The 15268-nt window shown below is 50.8% G+C and overlaps 1 protein-coding gene across 5 annotated transcripts; it reads right to left on the bottom strand.

Moving 5' to 3' along the window:
• Nucleotides 1-3508: 3508 nt before the first annotated feature.
• Nucleotides 3509-15205, bottom strand: FXYD5 (FXYD domain containing ion transport regulator 5). Of its 5 annotated transcripts, none has more exons than XM_031456953.2 (11): nucleotides 15064-15205; nucleotides 14431-14541; nucleotides 14280-14340; nucleotides 12448-12528; nucleotides 11639-11695; nucleotides 10243-10344; nucleotides 7737-7805; nucleotides 6662-6691; nucleotides 6507-6581; nucleotides 3798-3843; nucleotides 3509-3735 (listed from the first exon to the last, which is right to left on the bottom strand). In XM_031456953.2, the coding sequence occupies exons 3-11, from the start codon at nucleotides 14338-14340 to the stop codon at nucleotides 3681-3683; spliced, it is 576 nt and encodes a 191-aa protein (XP_031312813.1). In that variant the 5' UTR covers nucleotides 14431-14541; nucleotides 15064-15205; the 3' UTR covers nucleotides 3509-3680. The 5 variants fall into 5 exon arrangements, with proteins under 5 accessions (XP_031312813.1, XP_031312810.1, XP_031312812.1 ...); XM_031456950.2 differs by having other exon boundaries at nucleotides 3509-3694; nucleotides 15064-15204; XM_031456952.2 differs by lacking the exon at nucleotides 15064-15205 and adding an exon at nucleotides 15005-15033 and having other exon boundaries at nucleotides 3509-3694.
• Between the last annotated feature and the right edge of the window lie 63 nt (nucleotides 15206-15268).

Here is a 15268-nt window from a genome sequence, read left to right as displayed (position 1 = left end):
GGAAGATGGCACCGGCTACACCCAGAGCCAGCTCCCCAGTTATGCACACACAGTGGGTCGGCCCGTCCCTGGTTCTGCCCTGGAGGGTGTCAGGCGTTCTCCTGAGCTGGTGACGCTTCAAGTCCAGGCTGTGCTCCAGGCGGGGCACGTGAGATATTTTTAGGCCCCAAACAATGTTAACTCATATTGAATTGCATCGCGATAGAGTAAATCCCTTTTTGATGTCTTTTAATCCATCAAATGATATGAGCGAGGAAGACTCCAAGTGGTAAAGACTTAACCTTATCCATAGAGAGGGCTAGTTAGCTTTTGTACTCAGCTCCTGAGAGGTGATCTCTAAGACCCCGGAATCTCTTGCCTGAAAAGACTGTTTACCTGGTGACCTTGGACCAGCCCAGACAGTTTCTGACAATGGGATTGATGGTGGGGCTTTGGGTCACAGGTATCAGCCTAACCTCCAGAGGTGAGCTGGATGCTAAGGTGACCACATGGGTGATCAGTCATGCCTTGGTGACTGCACTCCAATAAAAACTCTGGACACCAGCGTTTGTGGGAGCTGCCCTGGTTGGCAGTTCTCTGTGTGTATGGTTACACCTCATCGCCTGAAGTTAGCACCATCCACAGCTCCACTGGGAGAGGACAACTGGAGGCTTCGTGCCTGAGCTCTCCTGGACTCACGGAGCCCCATGTGTCTCCTCCCTTGGCTCGTTCTATTCTGGTTCCTTTCACTGCAATAAGACATAACTGTGAGTATAATGGCTTTCCGTGAGTTCTGTGAGTCCTTCTGGTGAATTATTGAACCCAAGGGTGGACCTAGGGACACTTAAATTTGCAGTTGGTGCCAGAAGCGGGAGTGGCCTTGGGCCTCCCAAACTCTGCAGTGTCTTTGGGCAGCAAGAGAACAATCACACCCCTGACACCAGATGGTCTCCTCCATCAGAGCAGACTCTGGCCTCTGGCTCGGAGCCTGCAGCCAGCAACTCAGTGTCCAACTAGAACGCAGTGTCGGGCCAGCTGACGTCCTTCAAAGTCCAATGACCCCCATTTCTGGGCTCTCAGATGTCTGCCTGTGATCCCTCAACAGATACAGTACATTCTTTACTGGGCGAGTTTGCCCTAACAAACTGATAGCCCTAGGTAATGCCTAATCTCACAGTAGCTCAGGCTGGCTTGTTGCGCCCACCTTATCAGTCATCAACCCCACCGCCCTTCACGGACCCTAAACCTCTTACCTCACCTACAGCCAATCAGAGACTAGTGCACAAGCCGATCAGTCCCCCTGGGATCCGACCTTACAAAAGACCCCAATAACCGGCCCTTGGTGCTCACGCAGGCACCCCTCACCTGTGTGGCCCACTGTGGTCTGTGGCAGTGAACTCCTAATAAACTCCTTTTCTATTCTCATACTTTATCTCTGGCAAATTCTTTTACCAACCCTCATGTCACCATGTCACCAACTAGCCCATCACCGCCACCGTTGTGTCCCACAACACACAATACATCTTTTTCCTTTTTTGCCTTCATTGGATATTTATCTTCATGGCTGCCCCCTATTTATATCAAGCAGTACTAGTTTTCCATATATGATCGCACTTTTAAATGTATTTAAGTTAAAAAGGGAGTTGATTTTTTTTTAAGTGAATAATAGTACAGGCAGGGTGAGAATGTGGCAGAAATTGCAAAGAGGGTGTGGGATGATTGACGTTTGGGAAATACGGTCCTAGAGACCCTTCCACGTATTGTGAGGCCACCCAGCCAGGGGGTGAATGTGGCTGCCAGCATTTCCTGTTCTGAGAAGGAAAATTAGTGTTTTCCCTTTCCCCAGTGCTTTTCAATAGTTTTAAAAAGCCACCTGCAGTATGAAATACATCATCATTATGTATATCATTAGGTTGTGCCATATGAAATTGTTATGCTTATCGGTCAAAAAAAATTGAATAGTGACAATTTCATATGATTGAATTTAATAGATATAACACATCACACATGAATATGCACATGTATGTGTATGTGTACATATATAACATAGGCTATATTTATGAATAATATTCCCTCCTGATTGGTTAGGCCTCTGTTCTGATTAGTAGGTGGTGGGTGTCAATCAAAAATTACTTTTAGGTGGGGGAGGGTAGAGCTCAGTGGTAGAGTGCTCGCTTAGCGTACACAAGGTCCTGAGTTCAATCCCCAGTACCTCCATTAAAAAAATAAATAAATAAACCTAATTACCCCTCTTCCCCCAAAAATACTGTTAGCATCCCCTTATATGTGTCATGTATGATATATATCACATATATAATATGTATATATTACATACATGTGTACACATATGTCACATATAGACATAAACAATATATATCGCATGCAATATATGTGCTTGCTTTCACTGAATTCATCTTTACGGCTGTCTTCTATTTATACGAAGCAATAATGGTTTTCCGCATATCGTTGTGCCTTTTAAAATATATTTATTTAAGTTAAAAGGGGAGTCCTCTTAAAAAGTGAAAAATAATACAGGTGGGATGAAAATGTGGCAAAAAGTGAGAATATATGTACATATAAAGTCATATTATTTGTGATTTATTTTGATATTTTCTTTTCTACTTTATTACTACTTATTTTTGCTTTCTTTTGAAATGCTACTTACAGCCCACTAAACTGATTTTGCAACCCATGAACAGGCTGTGACCTCAAGTTTGTGAAACACTGTTATGTAACCCCCTTGAACAGAACCTTGTGTCTGCTTTGGTGTGATGACCCTTGAACCTGGGTAGAGCCCCTGCCCCAGGCCCGGCCCTTCAGAAGACTTGCTCCCACCTAATCTGGTTCACCCCCTCTCCAAGGGCTGCAGAACCCAGGGGCCTTTAGGAAGTGCCCACTGGAGCATGTGCTCCTTCTCCACCAGCCTCTGGTCCCCGGGACCCTGGAACTCCCTGCCCAAACTGCTCTGAGCCTACTGCGGGGCCTGCGGGGCCTTCTTTGTGGACACACCCACAGACCAAGAAGGCAGCCCAGGGACGGTCAGTTGTGGGTAGAGGTGGGATGGAGCTTGGTGTGTGGGCTGGGGTATCCACATGCATGTGCTGGAGGGACCAGGAGTGGGGAATAAAGGGGGTCGCCGTGGGCCTGGGACCTCCATTGTGCCCTCCCAGTTATCAGTGCTCCCCCCCAGTGTCAGGGGAGAGCCGGCTTTGGACACCAGGCTCTGCACACGGGCCAGGCCAGGGGTCTCAATCCTCCGTAGGTGGAATCCTCTTAGTGAGAGCTTACCCTCTCACTGACCAGTCTTGCCCCACGCTCCCTCCCGCCTCACCCCGGGCTGGCTTCTTTCACTGAATCCCCACCTTGGCTGTTGAGTCTGTGATTCTCTCAGTTTACTTTCGGGGTCCCTCCCCAGCCCCTGCCACTTTCTTCCACTGGTAACACCCATCCCCACTCCCAGCCCCACCTCCGTGCACCGCCCTTCCCCCGCCCCACCCCACAACAGTCAGGAATGATCAGAGACCACGAGCAAAGAACACAGTGCTTTACTTCTTGTCTGAACAAGACGCATAACTTGCGGAGCAGTGCCCAGGGAGCCAGGCAGCTTTCAGGGAGAGCAGGGCTGGGAGAGTAGGGAGCTCGGCCACCAGCCCCAGCTCAGGCTCCATCCATGCCTTCCCTCTCGGGCTGGGCTTTACTGACTACTCTGTAGGTTCTACGAGGGGAAGGAGAGGGAGGGAGGACAGGCACAGTGAGCTGGTGGGGAGTCAGCCTCCGGGCGCCCATCCAGTCAACAGTCCCCATTCCGATGGACTCACCTGTCAGAATTCCGGCATAATCGGGGCAACTGCCTACACTTGCCACCTGCGGGCGAAGGAAATGGTTCAGTCTTGAGTTGGGACAATGTTGATTATCACGTGTGCTCTGGGTGCCTGAGGACAAGGCCCATCCACCCTTCCCCTCAGGAGGCTCCAGAGCCACTGTGAGCAAGTGACGAGAAGCCAGCAGGAGAGCTGGTGCAAGGGCCCCAGGGAGGAGTTCCCCCCACACACAGAGCAGCCCTCTGAAAACTCATCCTAGCTTGTGTGTTACTCCTGTGTTCAGTAAATATTTACTGTGCACCTACTCTGTGCCAGGCAGTGATCTAGGCACTGGGGACACAGCTGGGAACAAGAATGAATAAGATCCCTGCCTTAGTAGAGCTGACTTTCTAGTGGGGGAGACCCACAGTGAGAAAAAGAACTAAGTCAAGCGTACAGACGGTGATGAGTCAGGTGGTGATGTGTGCTATGAAGAAAAACAAAACAAGGAAGGAGGCAGGGAGGCCCAGGAGCTGGGGGCATCCTCATGGAGATGACTAGAGGGGCCTCACTGAGGAGGTAATGTTAAGCAAAGACCTGAAGGAGGTGAGGGGGGATCCATGTGGGTACCTAGGGGAAGGGTGTTCTAGGCATAGGGAACAGCCACTGCAAAGACTCTGAGGCAAGAGTAGACAGATGGGTTTAAGGGATAGGGGGCTGGGCCAAAGCAAATGAGGGGGAATCTTAGAAAACAAAAGGGACTTTAGAAAACAGCCCTCTACCATCGCCTGGCCACCACCCTTGCCTCCCCCCTCCCTGGTCCTCCAACCTTGCCTCCTACTCTGCTCCTGCTCACACTGCCCCGGCCACCCTGGCCTCTTCCAGTGGTTATTGTGACATGCTCAGCTTATTCCTGCCTCCGGGGTCTTGCACTTATTGCTCCCTCTACCTCCTTTTATTTTTAAGGTTTCTTTTTCGTTTGTTTGTTTGTTTGGGGGGGGTAATTAGGTTTATTTATCTGTTTGTTTATTTATTTATTTATTTTAATGGAGATACTAGGTATTGAACCCAGGACCTCATGCATGCTAGGCATGCACTCTACCACTGAGCTATACTCCTTTCCCCCGCTTTTTTATTTTTAATTGAAGTATAATCGATTTACAATGGGGTACATCATAGTGATTCAGCTATACATACATATATATCTTCCTTTTCATATTCTTTTCCATTATAGGTTGTTAAAAGATATTGAATATAGTTCCCTGTGCTGTAGAGTAGGACCTTGTTTATCTATTCTACCTAGTTTTTTTTTTTTTTTTCCCAGCCATCTTTCTTATCATCAGAATCCATTCTGATTCTACCTCTTTAGAGGGAGCGCCTCTGCCCACCCCTCTCAGTCCTGTCATTCTGCTTTTTCCTCCTGGTGATGCTCTTTTTCTGAATCCACTCGGCTCACAAATGCATTTACCTGTTTGTTGTCCCCAAGGGTGGGGACCAGGGACCCCAGTGTCACAGCACAGGTTGGGCCCAAAGCCCGTGCTCACAAATGTGTGTCATTGGAACAATGAGTGGCCCCAGAGTGAACATTCAGGCTCTGCCCTCACACAGACCTGGGTCCAGACCTTCCTTGATTTTTATGTGCTGTGTGACCTTGGACAGACTTCTCAAATCTCTGAGCCTCACGTTTCCCACGGGGGAGAGAGTAGGGCCTGGCATGGAGTCAGGATCTATCAACACAAGTTGAACAACCGAGGCTACAGTGCTTGACCCCCCCCCCCCCCAAATTCAACCCAGATTAGGCCACATCAGCAATTTCTTGTTAAACCCATCAGTGTCCTGCCTCCCACCTTAAGGCAAAAAGATGTAACTGTGCCCATTTTCCTGATGAGGGGAGTTGGACAAGAGAGGTCATAAAACTTGGCAAGGGTTATATAGCTTAACTTGCAAACTGGGAGCCCCTGTGTTTTATGTAATCTGTAGCCTTTAAAAAACTTTAAAAAGAATTAGTTTATCTGCTTGTTATCTTCCCTTTGTCCCCCATTCCCTGCAAGACACTGGGCCCTGGGAGGCTGACCTAAGAGGCTACAGCCCAAGGGCCCTTGAGTTCTACTCGAGTGTTGGCAGGGAGGCACTGCGGGAGACAGCAGGGCAGGAGGGGAGGGGAGGAGAGAGCCCTCCACTTGCTCCCTCCTGGCGGGTTTACCAGGAGGCAGAGGCTTGAAAACTCTCCCTGGAGGAGGGTGGCCCCCTCCTCCAGTTCCATCTCTCACCAGGCCCTGATACAGCCATTGCCCTCCCTCGCCCCTGTGGGCCGGGGCCATCACAGCTCTCTGCCCTTTCTAGCCCTGGGGAGCTGCACCATCCTGTTCCCTTGCCACCACCATGTGGACAAGCCCAGGCTAGCCTACTGGAGGAGAAGACGACCAGGCCAAGAACTAAGGTGACCACAGGAACAGAGTTCCCTCCAGACCTGCAGCTGACCTGATGCATGAAGCCATCCAGCTGCGGCCAGAAGAACCACCCAGCTGAGCCCAAGCTGCAGAATTAAAAGTTCAGTAAATGGTTAGCATCTCAAGCCACTGAGTTCTGCGGTGGTTTATACAGATATGCCGCCTTTAAGACAACTTTGCCCGGAGGCCTTCAAAAGCCTTCCCCTGGGTCAGAGTGCCAGCCAAGGCCTCCTCCCTCCCAGTGCCAGAGCCCCTTCTGCCCAAGCCCGGTTCTCACTGGTGAGGATGACGATGCCTGTGATGAAGAGCACTGCTGCCACCAACAGTCCCCGTTTCCGGAGAGTGTACTCATCTGCAGAGAGAAATGGAGGAGTGTGGTGGGAGGGGCCTGAGCCCTCCCCACCCCCACCCAGCCTCCCATGGGTAACTTACCATAGGAGAAGGGGTCTTCCTCACTCGAACCTGGAAGGGGCAGAAGGGAGCAAAGTTGTGGGGAGTGAATCAGTGAATGGCAGAGTCAGTGAGGGGACACCTGGGTCTCAGCTTTGGTGCACTCACAGGGAAACCGAAGTCCTCAGGCGGCACACAACCTGGCTCCCGTCACTTCTAACCTCTTCTCCTCACTGGCTGTTTTCTGCACCCCACCCGTTCTGCTGCTGATGGTGTCAGACCCTTTCTCACCCCAGGGCCTTTGCACTGGCTGCTCCCGCTGCCTCAAGCACCCTTCCCCAGATAGCCACGTGGCTCCCCCTCAGCTCCTTCTCAGTGAGGTCTCCCCAACCTTTACAGAAAATACTCCCCAGTCACTCTCTCACCCTAACCTTGCTTTGTTCTTCTTGATAGCAACTTAAAGCCACCTGATATGTAGTTATTATGTTTCTTATTTACTCTCTCTCCCCATGAGAACATCTGCTCCAAGAGAGAAGAGATTTTTACCTGTCTTGTTCACTGCTGTACCCCTGGCACCTTAGAGCAGCACCCAGCACACAACAGGTGCTCAATGAATATTTTTTGAATGAATGAATGCTTTATGTGACCCGTAGGTATATCATTTCCTTCTGTTCACTGGGCTTGGCTGGACAGGAAGTGGAAGATAAGACCACAAGGGGAAGAATCGAGGTGCCCCTTCAAACAGAGCTCCCTGCTGATCCCAAACTGATCTCTGATGCATGACTAAGTTCCAGTTGAGATCAGAGAAGCACCCAGCTGAGCCCACACTAAACTCCCAAACTGCAGACTTGAGAGCTAAATAAATGGTTGTCATTTTAGGCCATAGGGTTCTGGGGTCATCTGCATGCAGCATTCACTTACACATTCGTTCATCTGTTTAGACATTTATTATGTGCCTACTCCGTGCCCACCCACAAGAATACCAGCCTCGAAGTCAGGTATTCACTTGACACCTGTCTACTGAGCAACTGTTCTGTGCCAGGCAGTATTTCAGGTGCTAAAAACACACAATGAAGAGCAAAGAGCCTGTGTCCAGTCTGGGAAGGGAGTTACTGACCAGTCGGCCTGAAGGCAGGGTCCCTTCTCATATCTTTGTTTGGGGGTCGTGTCTTGGCAGGCGTGGAGCCTTGAGTAGGATCGGCAGACAGAGTGTCCAGAAGATGGTGGAGGGCAGGAGTGAGCCACGGAGGAAAACAAGAGACATCATTGAACATCTGTGTCTGGGAGAAGACCCTCTCCCACGCTGATACTCAGTGCGCAGGCTCAGTACCCCCACTCCCACCCCTGAACGCAGCCAGGAGAGGCAGGTACCAAAATATTGGAACAAGCCTGCACCCCCTGGTTAAGACCAGCAGCACCAACCTCCAAGGAACCCCTGGCCCCTATCCTAGGACCTCCTGGACCGCCCCAAGATCAGGAATAAAAGTAACAACTATTGGAGCCAGACAGGGGCCTCCAGGACCCCGGCCCAGTTACAAAGCCTGGAGACACTTGTTAGAAAACATATTGAATATCGCCTTTGCTCCCAGATCAAACATATCATAGAGTTCCTCTCTTTAAAAACATCAATATCCCCCAAGAAAAGACCTGCCCCTCTGGCACTGAGAAGTGTCCCCAGTGAGGTGGTCACCCCTGACCGATGCCCTGATATGAAGTCAGCAGGCAGAGAGGCTGCCGCACACACCCCAAGCTCCCCAGGCCAGTCTCAGTGCCTAAATACAAACTGACAGCCAAGGATTATGAGATGTTCAAGAAAGCCTCCCCAGAGGAAGGTATAAGCAAAACCATCAGCAAGGACAAAGGAGAAACCGTAGGAAATGTAACCAACAGCCTCAGTGCTATGTGAGGCTCACATGCCCTGGTGCTGGGGAGTCTGGGCTCAAATTCTGGTTCTGCCACTTTGTGCTGTGTGGCTTCCGGCCAGCCGAGCAACCTCTCTGGGCCTCCATTCCCTTTCCTGTAAAACAGGGTACTGACAGCTCCTACCACATAGGGTTGTCAGCATTGACTGACTACCCAAAAGCTTCATGCACGGAGTAAACTCTCAGCACATGCTGGCCACTGTTGTTATTGTCGACTTGGCTCTAGCTCCTCCCTTCTTCTGGCAACAGCCCCCTGCCTTTAGGGGAAATGCCCAGTCCATCTTGTTCTCCTATTGTAATCCAGCCACAAGGGGGAGCATGTGACCCAGTCTCACCCTTCTCCGGGGCCTTTCAAATTCCAAGTAGGGACTTTGAGTGGAAACTAAGTGAAGCCTGTGTGGAATTTCCATCGTGTATAACCAGGAATATGGAATAACACATAGAGGAACTCAGGTCAGCAAGGACTGGGAGTAAGTGAATCCTGAAATGTGAAGATGTTTTCTCAACTGGGAAGTGTGGACACAGCTGCTACACTCTCACCCCTACTTTTGTATAAATTTAAAAATCTCCTTCCCCCAAGACACTTTATTTCCATGTGTAGTAAAATTGTTTTAGTAGACAGATTCTGTCAGAATGAGATGCCTTACTGCCATCACTGGAATACTGTAACAATTATAAAAATCTACGAGGGGAATGGCGTGGCCTTAGAGGTAGTGATCTTGTGCAGTGCCCAGTCTGAGCAACCGTGCATGCATCTCAGCCTGAGTGTGGCCTAAGCTATAGTACTTTTCAGTGAGGGCTGCCCCCCACATACGGATCATCACAGAGGCATTAGAGGCTCCCTGTTGCCTTTATCTCCGCTTAGCCCCCGTACGTATGCCCCTGGTAATATAACTCACTCGTCCGGAAGGGAGCCACCTCTTCCCTGATTCTTGGTCTACTTGGTTCAGGCAGCCCAAGGATGGGGCACGAGACTCTGGCCTGACCAATCAGAGCAGTCTATTTCCCAGGCTCCCATTGGCCAGACAAGGGCACGTGACCCCAGCTGGGCCAATGAGAGTCAAGTCCAGGCCTTTGAGTTAGAGAAGCGCTCTACCGCTGAGTTTGTGACCTAAACTTGGAATTGTGGGACCACCTGTGTCACCGAGAGGGGAAATGCTGCTTGAAAATGAAGACAACAGAGCTGAGAGCGGGAGCAAGTCAGTCGTGATGACAGCGTTGGACTCTTTGACCCAGCTGTGCCTGAAATGGGTGCCTCAAACGTTAGACTGTGTACCGCCAATACATTTTTTTTCTTAAGTTGAGTTTTCTGTATTTTGCAAATGAAAGGCTCCAGCTCTAACATTAAGGTCTACACCAAGAAAACACCCACAGTCACGTTTTCCCTGACCAGCCCTGTGAAGACACCTGCTTAAAGAGGGTTCCTGAAGTCTATTAAGCTTGGAAAGGCTTCAAACGAGACACTCCCTCTTGGGCCGCCTGCTGCAAATAAGTTTTATTACGACTCGGAGAAGTCCCACCAGAAAGAAACGTGTTTAACTCAGAATTTCCCAAATACCTTTGACCGCAAACCGAAAAGAATTTTTTGAAAAATGTGTTAATTCCCCAAACGGGTGCCCTGAGAAACGTACTCGGGGAATGCTGACCTAGATAGAGAATTAAACACAATTCGAATGTTGCTGATCTCATCCCAGGCTGTACCTTGCGTGCTGCTCTTGTCCGTCCCCAGGCCTGTTGTTAGAAGCACATCCATTTCTGTCGGTTGCGGAGTCTGGGTCTGCATCTGGTCTGGTGTTGCTTTGACTCAGGTTAGAAGAGAAAGGAGGTGGGCGTGAGAAAGGAGCGAATCAGAGACCTGCAGCAAACAGCAAGGGGCCCTCTCCCCTCCTCGGGCTGGTGAAGAACACAGATGTCCAGGTACAAGTGTGGCTGTGAGGATGGGAGGGTGGACTCTCTCACACTCTGCTGATAGAAGAGTAAATCGGTCTTCCTTTGCCCCACAGTGTCGTGGGTCAACTTTAGAGCCAGGTTCCAGGACCCCCATCTCAGCTGTGTCACTGACTTGTAGTGACACCTTGGGTGACTTATTCTGAGCCTCCATTTCCTTATCTGTAAAGTGGGGATGATGGTCAATTCTACCTCAGAGGGTTTGTGAGCGGATTGAATGCGTGAATGTGGATGAAATATTTAGAACTGTGACTGGCACTTAATAAGCTACAAATACTCAAGGAGTAGGGGACAAAGTTGCTCCTTGTGGCACTGCGAGCAGCAGGATGAACTGGAATAGACCAAGATGCTTGTCAAGATGAGCGTGGCTTCATTAGCTGTGCTCAAGCACGTAGCAGAATACCACGTGGCAATGAAAAAGACCAACATCGGTGCTCCTGTAGAAATGTGGGAAGAGCTTCCAAATACATTATTGCATGGGGGGGAAAAGCAAGGTGCAGGACAGTCACAAAGACACCTCCCAGTTGGTATATTTTCTCCAGGTAATACACAGGTAATGCAGTATCTTTGGGGACCTCCTCCTAATTCAGTTCTAGCGGCGAAGACCTCTCAGAGAGGGAAGAGAGAACGAGAGTGGGGAGTGGATGAAGGGATTTCATCTTACCTGCAATAGTTTTTATTATTTCCAAGGAGAATGTGTTTATGTACCACTGTATCATTAAACATGAAATGGACAAAATTGGGGAACACTTTTTGAATTATGTTGCACTCCAAGAAAAACTTAAGAAATGATTTGAAAATTCAAAAAAGGAAAAAAAATTAAAGAAAACAAGCGAAACAATGAATGGGATTGGCATATGCAGTTTCTGGGCTGTCTGGAAAGCTCTGTTCCTTGACATGAGTGATGGTTACATGGGTTCAATTTAGAGTCATTTGTTAAGTTGTACATTTATGGTTTTTATACTTTTCTAAATGCATGTTATTTTTTTCACAATTTCAAATGATTTTTTCAAGTGATTTTTAAAGTAAACCAGGGGACTCAGTGCTGGGGGACTGAGATGGGTAACCAAGGACTCAGAGTATCAGAGGAAGAGGGGGAACTGTGTCTATCCCAGGCCCACCTTCCCACCCTCTGTCCCTGCCCACTTACCATCAGTCTGCAGGGTTGAAATCGGAGGAGTGGGCTGAAGTTCAGGGTGGAATGTGCCTAGAGTTTGGAAATAGGAAGAGAAAAGAAAGAAGATTCAGAGAAGGCCCATGCATGGAGGTACAGGGTGTCTTCCATAGCAACTCAAATTTGATGTAATGGACATGAATTAATCCAGCCATTTACTAACTGCCTAAATGCGATGCCAGTACCTCTCCTGCCTCAGGCCCTCCCCTCCCACATATGTCCATTCCCCTATTCAGCATCCACCTGCCTTCAGTAAGAGCCCCCAGAACTTCCTTTGGGGAACCATCCTTCCCTGACTTTCGGTCCACTTCATTCACTGGGGCTGGCACCAGCCCTGTTGGACATGGAACAGGAGACCTAGGTCTGGCTAATCAGTTTCTGTGCCTATGGTCACAATAATCAGCTCATGGATGGGTTTGTGACCTGAGCCCAGTCAATGGCACTCAGTTTTGGGACATTTGCTGGATTGGGGAAGAGGAAATTCTCTTTCTTCTGGATTCTTAGCAGGTAGTTTAGAAGCCCCAGGTCTCTATGGGCCATCTTGTCCCCATAAGAGAAGAATCTGCCTGGGAATAAAGCCAACACAGAGAAAACAGAACCAGAAGACGGAAACAGATTCTTGATAGCATCATTTAAGCCTGGATGGAGCCAAGCATGAAGGTTTATCTCTGGAGTCTTCAGTTACACAAATTCCCAAAAATCCTGTTTGGTCCAAGCTTAAGATTTTTGTTGCTTTTGTTATTTATAGTGACCGGATCTTGACCAACCCATCCCTCTTTCCTCACCTGGGGCTGAAGTCAAGGCATGAAAGTTCTCAGAAGTTGGGTCTGCTTGAGGAATGGATGTGGCCTCTTGTAATGTCTGTCCTGGGAAATCAAGGATGTGAAGTCAGGGAGAAGCCTCTGGTCCCTCTTCCCTCACCAGTACCCCCACCCTGCCCTCCCTTCTGAAACTTTGGGAAGTAACTCAGGAAGTCCTGCCTGCTGGTGGGGCAGCAGACAGATGTTTGATTGATTAGCTTTGGTGGTATCAATCCAAGCTCCTGAAAGTGTTTTAAGAAATGCTAACATCCCACACTCTTCCTCCAGCCCCCTCGCCCTGCCCATCCTTGTGGGATGAGAGAGGCAGTTTAGCCTAGTGCGTCCAGGTACTAGAGTCAGCCAGGGCCCTGTTCTCAAATTCTGTTCCCAGTAACTTCCTTGCTGTGTGACCTGGAGCAAGTGAAGTCCCCTCTCTGAGCCTTGGTTGCCTCATCTGCCAAGTAATTGAATTTACTTCTCAGGACTGTAGAGGGGGTGAAATGAGATGGAGGGAGGAAGGCAGCCAGTGTTGGATACAGCCACTGCCCCTTCCTGGGCCCAGCCTCCATCCTCTCCCTCCTGGACCATCACACAGCCTCCTCCCTGGTTCTCCCTGCTCCCATCCTGGCCCTGCCGCCTGCTCCCTACACACAGCCAGAGGGAGCCTGTGAACCTGAGTCAGATCAGGGCCCTCCTGGCTCAGAGCCCTCCTCTGGCTGCCCTTCACTCCTGGTCAAAGCCAGAGTCCTCACTCAGCCCATAAGTACCCCTGCCACCTGGTCCCCTGTCACCTCTCTGACCTCTTGGCCTCTCCTCTCCCCCACATCTCCACCCCTTGTTCACCCCATCCCGGCCCTGGCTGTTGCTCACATTCTCCACACATACCTGCTTGGCTCGTCCCCTCCTCTCCTTCAAGTGTCTGCTCAAGTGTCACCTTCTGGTGAGGTCTTCCCTGATCAATCCTCATTACTCTCCTCTGTTTTTCTCCTTCCAGCATGCTATATAATTTACTGATGGATCATTTACTGCCTGTCTTTTCCAACTAGAACGTGAGCTTCTGTTTCCCCAGTGCATAGAGGTAAGATCTGGCACATAGAGCTGCTCAGTGAATGCTTGTTGAATGACTGAATGACCGCATGAAAACCATTTTATCAAAGAGAAATGGGGCCGCTTCAGTGGAGAGTATGCTCTGGGTTCTAGGGTTGTAGCCCAGCCCCTCCACTCACTAGCCTCTGGCACAGGGCTCTTTCCTTCACTGAGCCTCAGTTTCCTCATCCATAAAATGGGCATGAGGACAGCATCATAGAGAAGGGTCAAAGCCAATACAAGCTCACACATGCAGCCCCCACCTTGTAGGAAGCAACAGCAAAGGCCCACCACAGGTACTGCCATCAGAAAACACTTCTGAGGCAAGGGTGAGAGATTGACTCCTGGACTGGCCCCAGCTCACCTCCTTTCCCTAATGGTATATCACTTGGGGGTCTAGGGAGCTGCTTTGCTGGGAGCCCAGGGTTCCTGGCTGCCGAGTAGAAAATTAACACCCATCTCCCAGCCAAATCAAACTCAGTGAGTTCTTCTTGGAGGTGAAGTGGAGGCTGCCCAGCAGGATCGGCCTTGGCCAGACTCAATGGAAGCAGCCACCCAGGTCTGAGGTATCTAAAGAGGGTGTAACCTTGGCCTCCTCATCCGGCCACCACTTCCTGGTGCCGGCTCGGGAGGGGAGCATCCAAACTCACCAGCCGCCCACTCAACAGCACATGTACTCAAGGTGGGGCTGGGGGTTCTGGGGCAGGGTGGGGACAAGGACCAGGCCTTACCTCTGGTGAGGAGAATCAGACCACGGATGAGGAGGAGACACAGGCAACCGGTGGGCAACATCTGTGGGGAAGTCAGAGCTGGGGTCAGCGGTGATATCAGTGAGGCAGCCCCCCCACCCCGCCCCCGGGAGCCTGCCGCCCCCTTCCTTACCCTGAGCAGGCACCTGCGGCTTCAAGGACCCCTGCCAGGGCTAACGGTGGGCTGCGGGGAGGGGGAGGGTCTCAGAAGTGGGGATTCTCAGCCACCGCTCCGTTCTTCCCTCTGCAGGCCCCAAAGAAAACAAGAAACATCAGACCAAACTGGGCTTCCAGTAGCAGCCACTGCACAGGGACAGTCCTGAGGCAGAGAAGCACTTACCCGGACCCGACTGAGCCTGCAGGGCATGGGGAGGGGTCTGGGGCACAGGAGTAGATCCGAGGGCCTCGTGCCTCCCTCTGGGGCTGTCCCCAGAGCAGAGAAGTCAGCAAGGAGGGGGAAAGAGGAAGAGTGAGTAATGTGCTCCTGACCTCAGAGGAAAAAGTGAGCTGGTTTTAGGGGCCTCCCTGCAGGGACAATAGAACAGGATGCTGGGCAGATCTAGGAGGGCTGAGAGGGATGGAGGAGGAGAGACTGAGGCAGGAGGAACAGAAGCAGTGCCGCACATGGTGGCACAGAGGAGCGGGCGGGAGAAGTGAGCATGAATGGGGGGCGGAGAGGTAAGGAGAAGATCCGGTCTTCGACCCACCTGAGCCGGGCCCCTGGGCAGAGGGGAGCGGATGGAGGAGGATCGGAGGAGAGACTTACGTCAGAGCTGGGGGTCCCGAGCCGGCAGCCTGTTGCGGAGAGGGCAGCGGCGCTAGCTGCGTCCAGGCGGAGGGTGTGGCCAGGGGAGCGCTGGCGGGCGGGGACCGAGACGGGCTCAGTCATTTCCTCTTGGGTTTCCTGGCTTCAGAGCCCGGGGTGGGAGCAGGAGGGGGAGACGCTGAGGGTGATGGGGGGCAGGGGTGAG

Source organism: Camelus dromedarius, chromosome 9, assembly GCF_036321535.1.
Source record: "Camelus dromedarius isolate mCamDro1 chromosome 9, mCamDro1.pat, whole genome shotgun sequence".
Lineage (NCBI taxonomy): Eukaryota > Metazoa > Chordata > Mammalia > Artiodactyla > Camelidae > Camelus > Camelus dromedarius.
The sequence above is the reverse complement of the archived record's forward strand: the minus strand, read 5'-3'. Positions and strand labels throughout refer to the sequence as shown.